The sequence below is a fragment of the Taudactylus pleione genome, unplaced genomic scaffold (genome assembly GCF_031769625.1).
Source record: "Taudactylus pleione unplaced genomic scaffold, aTauple2 ptg000033l, whole genome shotgun sequence".
Classification (NCBI taxonomy): Eukaryota; Metazoa; Chordata; class Amphibia; order Anura; family Myobatrachidae; genus Taudactylus; species Taudactylus pleione.
Window position 1 is genome coordinate 3747270 of NW_028284435.1, and position 14170 is coordinate 3761439.

The following is a 14170-nucleotide window of genomic DNA, read 5'->3' on the forward strand; positions in this document are numbered from 1 at the left end:
TCCTTATGCAGTGCCCTCAGTAGTAGCGCCCCTTATGCAGTGCCCCCAGTAGTGGTAGTGCCCCTTATGCAGTGCCCACAGTGGTAGTGCCCCTTATGCAGAGCACACAGTAGTGGTGCCCCTTATGCAGAGTCCCCCTTATGCAGTGCCCCCTATGCAATGCCCCCATTAGTAATCCCCCTGTAATAGTGCCTCCAATAGTAGTGCCGCCTGAGTAATGTCCCAGTAGTAGTCCCCGAGTAATGCCCCAGTAGTAGTGCCAATAGTAGTGCCGCCTGAGTAATGCTCCCAATAGTAATGCCTTAAGTAGTAGTGCCCCCAATAGTAATTACCCCAGTAGTAGTGCCCCCTGAGTAATGCCCCCAATAGTAATGTCCCCTGATTAATGCCCCCTGTAGTAGTGCCCCCTGTAGTAATGCCCCCTACAGTGAAGCAGCTTACACAAAAAAAAACCCTAATACTTACCTTAAGCCCTGCTCCCATGTCCACTGCCGCCTGGTCCACCTTGCTGCTCCTCTGCACTTTGGGAGAGACGTCATGATGCCTCTCCCCTAATGCCCTGCACACTGCGCGAGCCGGAAGTCGGAGCTCAGGTGTGAGCTCCAGCCTCCAGGTGCTGTTGGCGCTGCGGAGCGGGAGCCGGGTGCCCGCTGTTAACAAAATCTCAGCTGGTGCCCGGCAAATGGAGCCTCCCTGCGGCGCCGGGCTGAGGTGGGTCAGAGGAGGCGGAACTGGTTCCATTTCCAAATAGAAGTGACGGAACGCAGTTCCACCCCGTTCCGGCCCATTTTAACCCCTGCTAAGCAAATACAAACAGGACTTAACATTAAAGTGTGGAGACAGATTATCATGACAGGTATTAAACTAATGCAGGGGTTCTCAACTCCAGTCCTCATGTAGCACCAACAGGTCATGTTTTGTGGATTTATATAATCAAGCACAGGTGAGTTCATCTATGTTGCTAGGTCAGTACTTATGCCACCATTTCCACAGACAGAAATCCTCAAAACATGACCTGTTGAGAAAACATGAGGGTTGGGAACCACTGAATGATGTAACTCATTATTTTAACACATCATCTTCAATTAACACAGTTCCAAAGTATGAAAGTCTGGATTTCCAACCCTTTCACTGTGACATCTATGGGGGCTATCTATTTGAATGGCAGACCAGTGCACTTTATGCCATATGTAATGTTTTACAGTTCATGCATACTGGTAGAGAATAGGACAAAGATGGTGGTTGGAATAGGGGTCCATAAATGCTGTATAAAGTGTGTATGGTCACAGATATTGTAGAGCATGGATATGAATAGAATTAGAGACCATTGATGCTACATATGTTCAGCATCTAGCTTTTCAGTATTCAGCTTTTTGTAATGTAAGTTATAAACAAGCAAGGCTCATTAAATGTAACCAAAGTTCACAGAAAATATTGGTAAATGCATATTACAGACAACTGCGTTTCTGAATTAAAACTTTATTATGAAATTCAATCTACTGTACTGTAATGAAAACTGTATAAATGCAAAATTTCTTATTCTACAAGTAAAACTTTCCATCATATTACAAAGCATTAGAAAATGTTGCAAGAAAAAAACATGGACATAATTTTGGCATTGTGAGATGAAGCACAATATTTCCCATATACAGTACTGGTTCTCTCTGGTAATCTCCTGAGTTCGGTGTAGATATAGGTCAACTAAACCACAAAGCAGAAAATGTAATAGACATAGGTATGTTCGGTACCAAGGCCTCAACTTATTTTAGTAGATGTCCACATATTATTTCCTACAGTACTTCAAGGAAACAAGATTATGATTACCGTAGGCAGAGGTTCCCAAACTCGGTCCTCAAGGCACCTTAAGAGTCCAGGTTTTAAGCATATCTATGCTTGACCACGGGTGACTTAATTATTACCTCAGTCAATTTTATTTAACCACCTGTGCTCAACCATGGATATCTCTAAAACCTGAACTATTGGGGAGCCTTGAGGACCGCTTTTGGGAACCTCTGCCGTAATGCTTAAGCATTCTTACAAAATGTCCTATATCTTATTGAGATTGCTAATAAACATTATTGAAGGTCCATCTTGTCTGCAGCTGTTCTTCATAATGCTATTTAGTGATCCCATTCATACTTATGTACTGCTTGCCATTACACAAATGGATCCTGTCAGCTGTGGGTGTAAAAATCCCACCTTGTGACAATAGGTAACCCTAATTTCTGTCATATATAATTAATATCATTACTTAACTTTAACACTGTACAGCATATTATATAATTATTTGTAGATTATATATGTTATACAGATGGAGCACATTTTATTGGGGCAAATGATGTGATATTGCGGTTGTGACAGTAGTGAACTGTGCCACAAACTCCCAACTTACTATATTGTATTACAATAGCATGTTTTTCCACAGGTAATGGTGAAATCGACATGCCAAGTGACAGGCGATTGTTCACATTGTTCATCAAAAAGAAATCCGTTCCATCTATGCCAACCATCATAAACTATAAACAACTTATATAAATCTTTTGCTCAGTCTGGGTTTTCCTACATACTATTTGATAGTTTGCAGAAGGATGTTTTCAGAAATCTTGATCCCACCCAGACATCTCGTCAGGAGGTATTTCATCATCAAGTGGATAACTGTCAAAGCAGCTGTGATCTGTGGGCCCGTCAAGCTAGTAGCATAAAATAAAAGCCAAAATTATTTTGTGTTTATAGATGATAGGGTATGATTTCCATTTTAAAATATATACAGTTACGGGATTGATTATTCAAAGTCAACTGGTTTTTTTGGAGCACTATGTTTAAAGTTAAATAAATGACATTTAGGGGTCTATTTATCAAGCAGTGAAAAGTGTGCAGAAGTGAACCAGTGGAGAAGTTGCCCATAGCAACCAATCAGCTCCTACCTATTATTTTATAGACTGTACTTGATAAATGCTACTTGAAAGCTGATTGGTTGCTATGGGCAACTTCTCCACCGGTTCACTTCTCCACACTTTTCACTGCTTGATAAATAGACCCCATAAAGTTACTGCTCTCTATCCTGGCAGCAGTGCTCCTACCAGTAACTACATGAGGGCTCTTCCCAGTGACTGCAGCAGTGCTCCTCCCAGTAACTACATGAGGGCTCTTCCCAGTGACTGCAGCAGTGCTCCTCCCAGTAACTACATGAGGGCTCTTCCCAGTGACTGCAGCAGTGCTCCTCCCAGTAACTACATGAGGGCCCCTCCCAGTGACTGCAGCAGTGCTCCTTCCAGTAACTACATGAGGGCTCTTCCCAGTGACTGCAGCAGTGCTCCTCCCAGTAACTACATGAGGGCCCCTCCCAGTGACTGCAGCAGTGCTCCTTCCAGTGAGTGTGGGGATTATCACTATGGGGAAGTGAAGGGCAGTAATTAGTTACCTCTTTTCCCTTCCAGATTTTGGATCTTGGATCAGCGAAGATTATGTACTTACGATCTCTGAATTTCTTTTACCATATAGTCTTCATATATTATTGCAAGTATAATTCAGTGCGCTGAGGAACAATAGGGGGTTAACCCCCCCCCCCTTGTTTCTACTTGGTATGACCCCTCCCTTTCGTGTACCTGAAAAGTACTGCCAGATCGATCGAGCAGCTGCCATTTTTTTATAAGATTCTATACCTCCCTGGTTATATATACTATAAATTGTGATGTTCCAGAGAATTCCACTTAAAGCTATACAATTTCCTGCTCACTCATTGTCCAGTTTATGAGTTTTTTTCTACACTTCCGTCCCAATAGCTGTTACCTTTCTGTTGGGCTATGCTGCAGAGACTGTAGGCTTAGACACATGTACTATACACACTGCAATTCAATTCCTCATCAATTCCTTCTTTCTAGGTTTACAAGGTGGATGAAACTGTGTCTGTAGAACTTACACAAACCTTCTCCAACAAAGGTTAGGCATTACTGCATGCTTTACCTCTGGTTTTAAGGGTGATGGAAGTCTCCTCAAACTCAGTCCTTCCCAATTAAAACCATTAAACAACCTGAAATACAAAATAATAATTAGTGCATTTTTATAATTATACATACTATAATAATACATGCTGTGTCCTGCGTCTGAATTTGTTTACAAATAACTTAGTTGAAAGCATCAGAAACAGTGTCTGGGAATTGCTGTTGACACAACATTATGTAAGCTCACAGCAGGATATTTTTTCTCTGTAAGGAGATCGGAAAAAGCTGCCAAATCCAACAAGGTACTGTAATGTATAAAAAGAGGAACAGACTAAGGGGGAAGAAAAAACATTTCCTTATCTGTCCTCTGCTTCCCTGCAGAGGTCCTTCCAGGGAGGGCTCCGATGCAAGATGGACTCTACTGCCGCACTACTTTGCTATTTGCTGCCTGGCACCCATTTCTCCGTCTTCCTGGTGCCTCTGGATTGTGCCCGCCTCTGGATCTCCACTCCTGCCCACAGTCATCCGGACCTCCTCCTGACTGCATCCTACTTCCTCGCTCCCTTACTGCTGCTAATATCTGCTCACTGAAACTTGTGAAACTTCATGCCATTACTTTTATATTGACTTCACTAAGTTTTAATACTGCCTTTTATGCCACTATGTTCTGCACTTTTTCTCTTCCTGTAATCCCCCACTGTATGCTTTATTTTTACTAAATGCACAGCTGTAAACTATGTAGCGTGCCCCAGAGGGTGCCTCGGCTGCTTCCTTCATGGGCAGGATGGGCAACATGTGGAACTATTCATGCAGTGTGTATCGTATTAGACTATATCATTCACCCACATATCATGTAGTTCCACGTGTTGCTTATCTCACACATTGTAACCTATGTAGTGCACCCAAGATGGCTGCCTCGCTGGTACATTCGTGGAGGGTATGAACAATGCATGGATATGATGATTTTATACGGACCTTGCATCTCCCTTTAATATTTTGTTTCCCCATTATATGTAATCTTTTCCAAGTATTGCCTACTCCACCCAGTGCAACCTTGGTACGTGTTATCCAAAATAAATACACAAGATAGACGCGCTACCGCGAGAGCTGCTGGTAAATGGGGTAGTCAGCCCCAAAATACAGGGGAAAAAAACATATAATATAGAACCAGCGCTACTGAGAATAATAGGTAAACAAATATGATGGACAGATTTCCAATAATTAGATCAACAAGTGATTTATTGGACTAAAACATGCACCCTTGTGCAATAATGAGACCTCTAATTAGAGACACAAATAATTAAAATATAAAATATGCATAGGAAATAACAAGAAAATAAAAACAATATATATAATAGTAAAAATCCACCAATGTCAAGGTTGGAATAGGACTCTCTCCACAGTCCCAGAATTAATGGATGATAGCAGCACAACGTTACCAGTGGGCTAATGAAGCCTGGCAGGAAGTCCTCTGGGATCCAGCAATTAGTAATAAGGCTGAAGTGTGTTGACAAGGAATCATCTAAAGTGTATGAGGTGGTATCTTGTAAATAGGAAGTCCTCTGGCATCCAGCAAACAGAGTGAGTAGGCTGAAGCACAATCCTTAAGGAATCCTTTTCAGGCTGCAAAGTTATTCCAAGGGGAGAGTTTGGAGTCCAAAATATATCCAACAGATGGTAAATCCAAATAAGTGGTGAATGAATAAAGTCTCAACGCATTTCTCTGAGCAATGACAGCTCAGCTTCCTCAAGGAATCCTTAAGCCTACTCACTCTGTTTGCTGGATGCCAGAGGACTTCCTATTTACAAGTTACCACCTCATACACTTTGGATGATTCCTTGTCAACACACTTCAGCCTTATTACTAATTGCTGGATGCCAGAGGACTTCCTGCCAGGCCTCATTAGCCCACTGGTAACGTTGTGCTTCTATCACCCATTCATTCTGGTACACTGTGGAGAGAGTCCTATTCCAACCTTGACATTGGTGGATTTTTACTATTCTATATATTGTTTTTATTTTCTTGTTATTTCCTAGGCATATTTTATATTTTAATTATTTGTGTCTAATTAGAGGTCTCATTATTGCACAAGGGTGCATGTTTTAGTCCAATAAATCACATCAATTATTAGAAATCTGTCCATCATATTTGTTTACCTATTATTCTCAGTAGCGCTGGTTCTATATTATGTGTTATCCAAAATGGCTACAACCAGGGACATCGGAACAGGGGGGGGGGCAAAGGGGCGCCAGACAGTGCCTTGTGCAGGCGCTCAGTGGGAAATCTTCTTGCTGGAAAGCCCTCAGAGGTCGCGGTTATGCTCAGTATTGCGTATTTTACTGGGCAATTGACACTGGCGATGTTGGGTACCTCAGGAGTTAGGACGCGCTCTGACCAATCAGCAGCACCGGCCTGAGCTCTCAATCACCGACACAGGAAGGGTAGAAGACCACATGCTCCAACCTGCACAGGACAGGATTCGAGCAGCCTTCCTGTTGTGTGGCTGGGGGCTGTCACCAGAAGACTGCATTGGGGCTGCAGGGTATGGGAATTATACCTGCCAAAGCCTCCAAAAGTAGGTGGAGATTGCCTGGTGGAAACACTAAGGGGGGAGATACACTATGAATGAGACTGCTATGGGCAGAAAGAGTAGGCACAAGATGGGGGAATACAGAGCAAAACGCATACATGATATGAATCATGAATAGGAGAGGGGCATAGTTCATATATACCCCAATGTGCATATAAGAACTGTGCCCCTCTCCTATCCCAGACCCATACCCATACCCTGTATGCGTTCTGCTACGTGTGTAATATCAGTGGGAGTAATAAAAGTTAGGGGGAAGCAACAGAGGTGTCAGGGGTAGGTAACTTGCTGTGGAACTGCATATACCAGCATGCCCGGCCTACAGCATGCTAAAATTGTGGCAGGGCATGCTGTAATGTGCAGTATGTGTAGTTCCATAGTAGTCAGAATGCCACAGGTTGCATACCCCTGATTTATGTTCAGTGGTGGAGGTTGAGAATGGGTAGTATATGTGTGTAATGTCAGTAGAGGTAGAACCTGGGTAGTGTATGAATGTATATGTTTATGTGTGTATATATATATATATACATATATAATGTAAGTAGTGTCAGTGAGGGTAGAGCCGTGGTAGTATATATATATGTGTGTGTAATGTCAGTAGGGGTAGAGTTGGGGTAGTGTATATATGTATGTGTAATGTCAGTGGGGGTAGAGTTGGGGTAGTATATATATGTGTGTATTGTCAGTAGGGGCAGAGTCAGGGTAGTATATGGCTCTGTGCACTAAAGAGCTGCTGTATGGCACCGCTGCTTTTAGTGGCATCTCGCTTTGTGCAAGGTAACAATCAAACTACGCACATAGCAACAATAACATGACTGTGCTATTTACACAGGATCCTGACTGTCATCTACTAGCAGGATTTGATGTGCATTATAAGGGGAGCATAGGAAGGCCTGGGGGCATATGAGGGTGATCCAAAGGTCATGTGGAAACATCTGAGAACATGTGGGAATCTGACAGGCATTTAAGGAGTCAATTAGGTCTCATAGCATGTGGAGAGGTCTGTGTGGCATTTACAGGACATGTGGAGAGGTCTGTGGGTATATGGGGGACATCTGATGGACATAAAAACATTGTGACGCCCCTGGCTACAACAACCCTGTGTTATGTTCATTGGTCTCTTTTTCCTTTCTGTAAATTTAAACCTCTGTACCATGTTCTTGATTTTTGTAAATTATTATTTTCTTCAATCCTAGGATACTTCTCATGTTAAATATACAGAATGTAGTTGCAGAGTTTCTAGTTCCAGGAGCCGACCTATATTTTAATGATTACAACTATCTACGGTGATAGTTGGATTCGTTTTTATTTTTACTTGGCACCTGAAGGAAGTATGGCATGTCTTTCATGGGCTGAACAAACCTCACATGAAGAAATGTCATGTTTTTGTAATTAAAAAATTTGGATCTCCATCCCCAGTGCTTGTCATTGGCCAGATATAACCCTAACATCGACTGTTGAGTGAAGCTGCCTCTTCACTCTGCAGAATGCATTATAGCATGGGTGGGGAACCTTTTTTCTGCTGAGGGCCATTTTGATATATACAACATTATTTGCGGGCCTAATGCAGGCTACGCCTGCTCCGTGTGATGTCACACTGGGCGGGGGCCACAATCGCCGGTGATTACAGCAATGCCCGGAGCATCCTGAGGATGCTCCGGGGAGCTGTAAGGGCAGCGGTGTGACCGTTTAAAGCATCCTAAGGACGCTCTGGGCGGCACTGCTGCATAGATTCTGGCTGCAGGATGCCATTCTAGGCACCCTGCTAGCCAGATGAGGCTAGCAGAAAAAAGCTCAGATGGCCAGACTAAATGATTCTGAGGGCCTTATAAGGCCCCCGGGGTAGGAGGTTCCCCATCCCTGCTTTATAGCAATACAGATATGTCCTCATCATTGTCAGAGTTGCACCAAACAGCCACTCTTGGGGCACTAGGTCCAGTACGACTCGGCAGCGCCGAGCGTCTTATTCGCTGAAAATGTGCTTTTTATACGCACTAATAAAACAACTTGATGTGACAAAACTACTTTGCTAGATCTCACTGATCAATTTGATTTGCAACATTTGTAATTTGAGTGCAAAGGAGTCTGATTCTGTATACGAAATGCTGGGATACAGCGGCAGCGTCTTTTTCTAACGCCAAGTTCCATTGTGCTTCATCTGTGACTATGTAGATGTTTAAAACGAATTCCTGTGCTATTAAAGTCGCAGACCAGCGTTTGTAGTGGTGTATCACTGCGTCTGCGATGCAAATAAACTGCAAATTTAAGAAGCCGCTAAGCTACTCAGTCACGCCAGCCAACTTCTGCCGAAAGGGGTATTGAGGCTTGGTGCATGAGGACACATCTGTACCTGTTGCTTTGACTCTTTGAATTTTGGGAATTGTGTATGTTCTGCAGCTTAGAGTTATCCAGGTGTCATCTCACAGGCCGAATATGGCCCACGAAGACTTTTTTGTTACACCCACCTATTTGAACATTTTCTAAGACTATTTTAAAAAATCAGTTATTATAAGTATTGAAACTATGATCATGGAATTACCACATATATGTGGCCTCTTCGTGTACATCCTTGTCAAGCAATGTGCTAATTCAAAAGATAAATCAAACAAAAAGTTAAACTTCCCCTTCAAGTGCAAACCATAACATCACTATAACATAAAATTTATTAGTCAGTCTAGATTGCATTCATTTGTACTACACAGACTACCACACATGTAACACATGAAAAAAATGTCAACGTGGAACCTGTGTTTTTTAATGTCCGCTATTCCATTTTTCATGTTTCCGATTCGTTCTGCAGGATTCTGTCTGTGAAATATATACAAAAATGAAATGAAACAATAGTAACATCTCACAGTTTGGGTGATTATTCTCAGGGACAAAAAATGTCAGCCATTTACTAAATTTATTTTATATCCTCCCAGGATTTTGTTCTAGTTAACTGTACCTTAGATATATAAGATCACGAAAATGACCTAACAAATATGTCGCCCTCCATATCTGTGTAAAAATCAACTACTGTACTGTGCATGACACATTCAGTGTCCAGTGGTAACTATAAATGACAATTCTGTCCGAGGCTTGGGCATTAACTGTTTTACTATTATTCTTTATAAATTCTCATTTATTTATTTATTTTTTCAATTCAGTACTTAAAATGTGCAAGGATGTCCATTATTTTAAATCCATGACAGCTATTTGAATGTAAAATCATGCCTTAGATAAAACCACTGTAAGTTCTTAGCACTTTTTCATTAAAAGCTGCTCTGCCAGAATTCTTCTGTGAGATGTCATGGAAATGAACCACAAGAGAAAATAACTATGGTATGTAGAATTTAATATTGATTAAATACCTGTTTTCAATTATAGGCTTTGGAATTTGAGAGGGCAATTATTTGCATAAAATGTATGAATATCAAAAAAAATAATTGGCATTTTCCCTTACATAAACAGTCTTCGATAACTTTCTATAGCATAAGCCCATAGACGTTCTGTAGAATATAAGACAGCATACAGCATTTGTCCCTATTTTATATTGAATCAAGCAGCTGCAGTTGCTTATTAAATAGTTGCGGTTTGTGACTATATTCCTGCCAGACACGTCCACCATTGTGTAGACTTAAGTTAACACATGGCAAAGGAGCTCTTTCGTAAATCCCTCTCTGATAATTCTAGAAACATCATTTTTCTTTCTATTCCTGTCTTAGGGGTAAATTTACTAAAGACCTGGTTTTTAGAAGTGGAGTTGTTGCCCATAGCAACCAATCAGATTCTACTTATCATTTAGCTAGCACCTTCTAGAAGATAATAGCTAGGATCTGATGGGTTGCTATGGGCAACATCTCCACTTCTATAAATCTGTACTTTAGCAAATATACCCCTTACAATGCAACACTCCCTGGATTTGGGATGTCATCATTTACGGGGGAGAGGTACTAAGCCTTGAAGAGAGTTAAAGTGGAGAGAGATAAAGTATCAACCCATCAGCTCCTATCTGTCATTTTTCAAATACAGCCTGTAAAATGATTGGTTGGTACTTTATCACTCTCCACTTTATCACTCTCCAAGGTTTAGTGCATCTCCTGGTTGTCCCTTGCATGCTAGAAACATTTGGGATAGTCTTTCCCTTAATATAATATGTTACTGGGTGTCCTGATTGTTAGAACTCAGATACACAAACAGTCTGCGGAATTCAATGGTTGTTCCTGGGAGTTCACATGGAGTGGCTAAGCAGAAGCCAATGAGTCCAAAGACGCAGAGCCGCTCACACTGGAGGCCATGGTGAGACGGAGAAACTGCAGCTGCCATAAGTTTGTATGGTGCGTCGGATGGTGCACCGATGGTGTGTCTACAGACGCACCGATACGGAACTGCACTGCCAAAAATCGTTGAAAGTGGGCATATGAGTCAGTGTTCTCCCCAGAAAATGTTTCCAGCCGGGTGGCATCAAGTAGTAGCCGGGTGGGGGCCTTCGCAATAATAAAATGTTTTAAACCCTGACCGTATAATAATTTAAACTTGAAATAACAAGTTATATATTAATTCTCCTCTTATTATTTGAGGCCCAGTCGTCTGATTACTGCAAAGTCTGTAGGATCTGGTCCTTTTTATACAGCTCCCAAATACTGTCCCCACTGGCAGGCTCCCAAAGTGCCGGGTGGTAAGCTGTTACTTGCCGGGTGGTGCACCCGCAAAACACAGCCTGGGGAGAACACTGTGAGTATTAATGAAATTGCCCGCGGCATTAGCACAAGACGCAGACGAGACTCAGAATATGCCCCTAGATGTTCTGAATTGTCCCAACAGAACAATGCACTATTGCTTGTTTCAGAATAAACTAATTTTCTATTTGACAAGTTAAAATAAATTTGACCTTAATTTTAATACCAACTCCTGTCGTCCACATCTTTATTAGATACGTTTTTGATAAGTATTAAGTAGGGGTCTTTGCGTAGAATGTAACTGTTAAGGAGTTTAATATTTAGTGGAGTGCATTTGTTTTTTCAAAAAAAGGGAACGCTCTATACATAATTTTAAAAACAATCACTTTTTTTAGATTGAACAAAAATGAAAAATATATAATATACAGTGGCGGCTCCAGAGGTGGGGATGCAGCGCAGTCCAAAATTCAAGTAGGGGAGCCACGCCAACTGCCCTTCCAAATGCTGCCAAACATCGCTGGCTGGTACTCACTATTTGTACTGCAGCCCCAACTCTGGAACCACCACTTCTGGAACCACCACCTCTGGAATCACCACCTCTGGAACAGGAGAGAAAGAATCCTCGTTCTCCTGCCCATATTACACTCTTTAGACACTGTGCTACTAATGCAGTCATTACAGGACAGAGTACATGTGATTGATGTGTCCTGAAATCAATGATTATTGGTGTTAATAGTTCTACATCACGCTGAGAATGGTGACAGAACATCCCTAATTCCCTCAATAACTTCCTATTTGCATAATTAATTACTGTTACTTTTAAATTATTCTCGGAAGATGCACTTTCTTAATCTGATAAAATATCAATATTACCTGCACAGCCGTCGGATTAAATCTTCAGGCCTTTTTGATATTTTTCTATGAAACTCAAATTTCTCAATGCCTTGGAGAATTAAATTGTAGATCATCATCTGGTCTGGCCCAGCAAAAGGAGGGCTGGCAAGAAATATGCAAGATATGTTATGTTACACATATTACACATGAAAAATAATCCTCCCAACGATATATATAATAACAAAAACAGAACTGTCTTGTTAAGAAATCAACTCAGCTGCAGAAACATGTAAAGAAAACACTTTTTCTCAGTCGCCATGGAAAAACAAACCAAACAAAGAAAACTTACAGCTAATATAATGTTTATTGTTGGAAATCTGCACATGGCTTCCCATGAAAACTGTCTCCTATTCATACAGCATAATGCAGACCTCTCCAACAAGGAAATAATCCAACTTTGCTCTGCAGAGGGAGATACCAATGAAAGTTTCTCTTACCAAAGTTTTGCAATGTATCAAGTTTTAACTTTACCATTCTGATTACAATGTACAGGTCTTCTTTCTCACAGTGCATTGTAGGTTCCCAGACCACATGGAATATTTGTGATAACACTGTGTATATAAATTGTATTAAGCCTCATGGTCTTGTGCCAAAATCTATCCTGGCAGTTTCATTCAAACCCACAGAAGCTGATCAGATGATGTAATGCTGGATGTAAGAAGGTATGTACAGTAGAGTGCATATAAGATGGCCCTGAAGGTACTGTTAAGGTGCCTACACACTTGGCGATGTTCTCACAATGTATGATTTCCCTTGAACTCTTCCCCGGCAGCTCCCCGGCAGTCCTACACACGATTTGGAGTAAAAAATGTCCATCTATCGTGCATCCAGTGCATTGTGTCCCAGATTGGCAAATCTGCCCTACAGCACGGCAGATCTGAAGATGCGATGTGCGACCAGCGGGGACGCGCATCGCATCGTGATCGGAGACTCACGATTTGGGCATTTTTTACACGATCTGTCATTCCAATGTGTCAGAATTGGCCAGATCGTGTAAAGAATTGCCAAGTGTGTAGGCACCTTTAGATACACTGTGCTCGACAATGTATCTAACTGACATTCCCTTTAATTTGTTCAATAAAAGCCAATGATGTGCATGAGGGTACAATTAAGCAATACATGTAGACGTTTAATAGTGCTGCTTTAACTTGTGTTTTATACATCATGCAATAAGCATTAGGTTAGAGTCATTGCTATTATTTCATATCTTATCCACTATTTATACATTTGACCGGTTAATGCTGAGTACATAACTATATATAATGGGACTGATGCAGCAGTAAAATGCATTGACTAAATAAAATGCAATTGCATAGGGAATGTTGCAACTACCGTCTGAACTAGTAGCATAAGCGCTTAGTGCGTCATGCATAAATGACATCCACTTATACCCATGTTTTTAACAGTTCATTTTTCTTGAAAAAGTGGGTGCCAGTGCCGGAATTAAACAAATCTGCTTAAGTGCATATGCACCCTTTTCGGTTATACTCAAATTACACTGTGCTAACTTGAGTAGGTCTCACTCTTCATCAGCCCCAAATTATGTATCCTACTGTGATACAAATCAGTGGTTTTCTAAGCAATTTCATTCAGCTAGTAGAAGCAACCTTGTTTTGTCCCTTAGGATAGATGGATCAGTAGAGTAGAACAAACAGCCTATCTCAGCAAAACACACCTATTAGTAACATAAATTAAAATTCATAAAACAAACAAAAGGAAAAATATTTTATTATGACATATAATTTTATTATTACATATAGCTACTAATTTGTTGTAATAAAAAACATACGTTCCTATAAGCAGCTCATACAGTAGTATGCCAAGTGACCAGAAATCCACACTGAAGCTATGACCCTTATTTAGAATGACTTCTGGAGCAATATATTCGGGTGTTCCACAGAATGTCCAAGTTTTTTGGCCAGGAAAGATTTTCTTAGCAAATCCAAAATCAACCTAAGATGTAAAGTATATAAAGTGAGTGGTCTTTTATAAGGCATTCCTGAAAACCATCTGGCTTATGAGAACAAGAACTAGATTAGAGCTCTGCATGAGATTTCAAAGGATAGCTGCATGGTGTCTACATCAC

General features: G+C 41.1%; 1 protein-coding gene across 2 annotated transcripts in view; it reads right to left on the reverse strand.

Moving 5' to 3' along the window:
• Positions 1 to 2594: 2594 nt before the first annotated feature.
• The window catches only part of PRKG2 (protein kinase cGMP-dependent 2), a 94870-nt gene continuing 83294 nt past the window's right edge, over positions 2595 to 14170 (reverse strand). For both annotated transcript variants that reach the window (XM_088452114.1, XM_088452113.1), the window contains exons 14-18: positions 13874 to 14037; positions 12064 to 12186; positions 9275 to 9337; positions 3964 to 4030; positions 2595 to 2690 (exon numbers count right to left, since the gene is read on the reverse strand). In XM_088452114.1, the coding sequence (XP_088308240.1) occupies positions 2595 to 2690; positions 3964 to 4030; positions 9275 to 9337; positions 12064 to 12186; positions 13874 to 14037 (513 nt within the window). The remainder of the gene's footprint in view (positions 2691 to 3963; positions 4031 to 9274; positions 9338 to 12063; positions 12187 to 13873; positions 14038 to 14170) is intronic.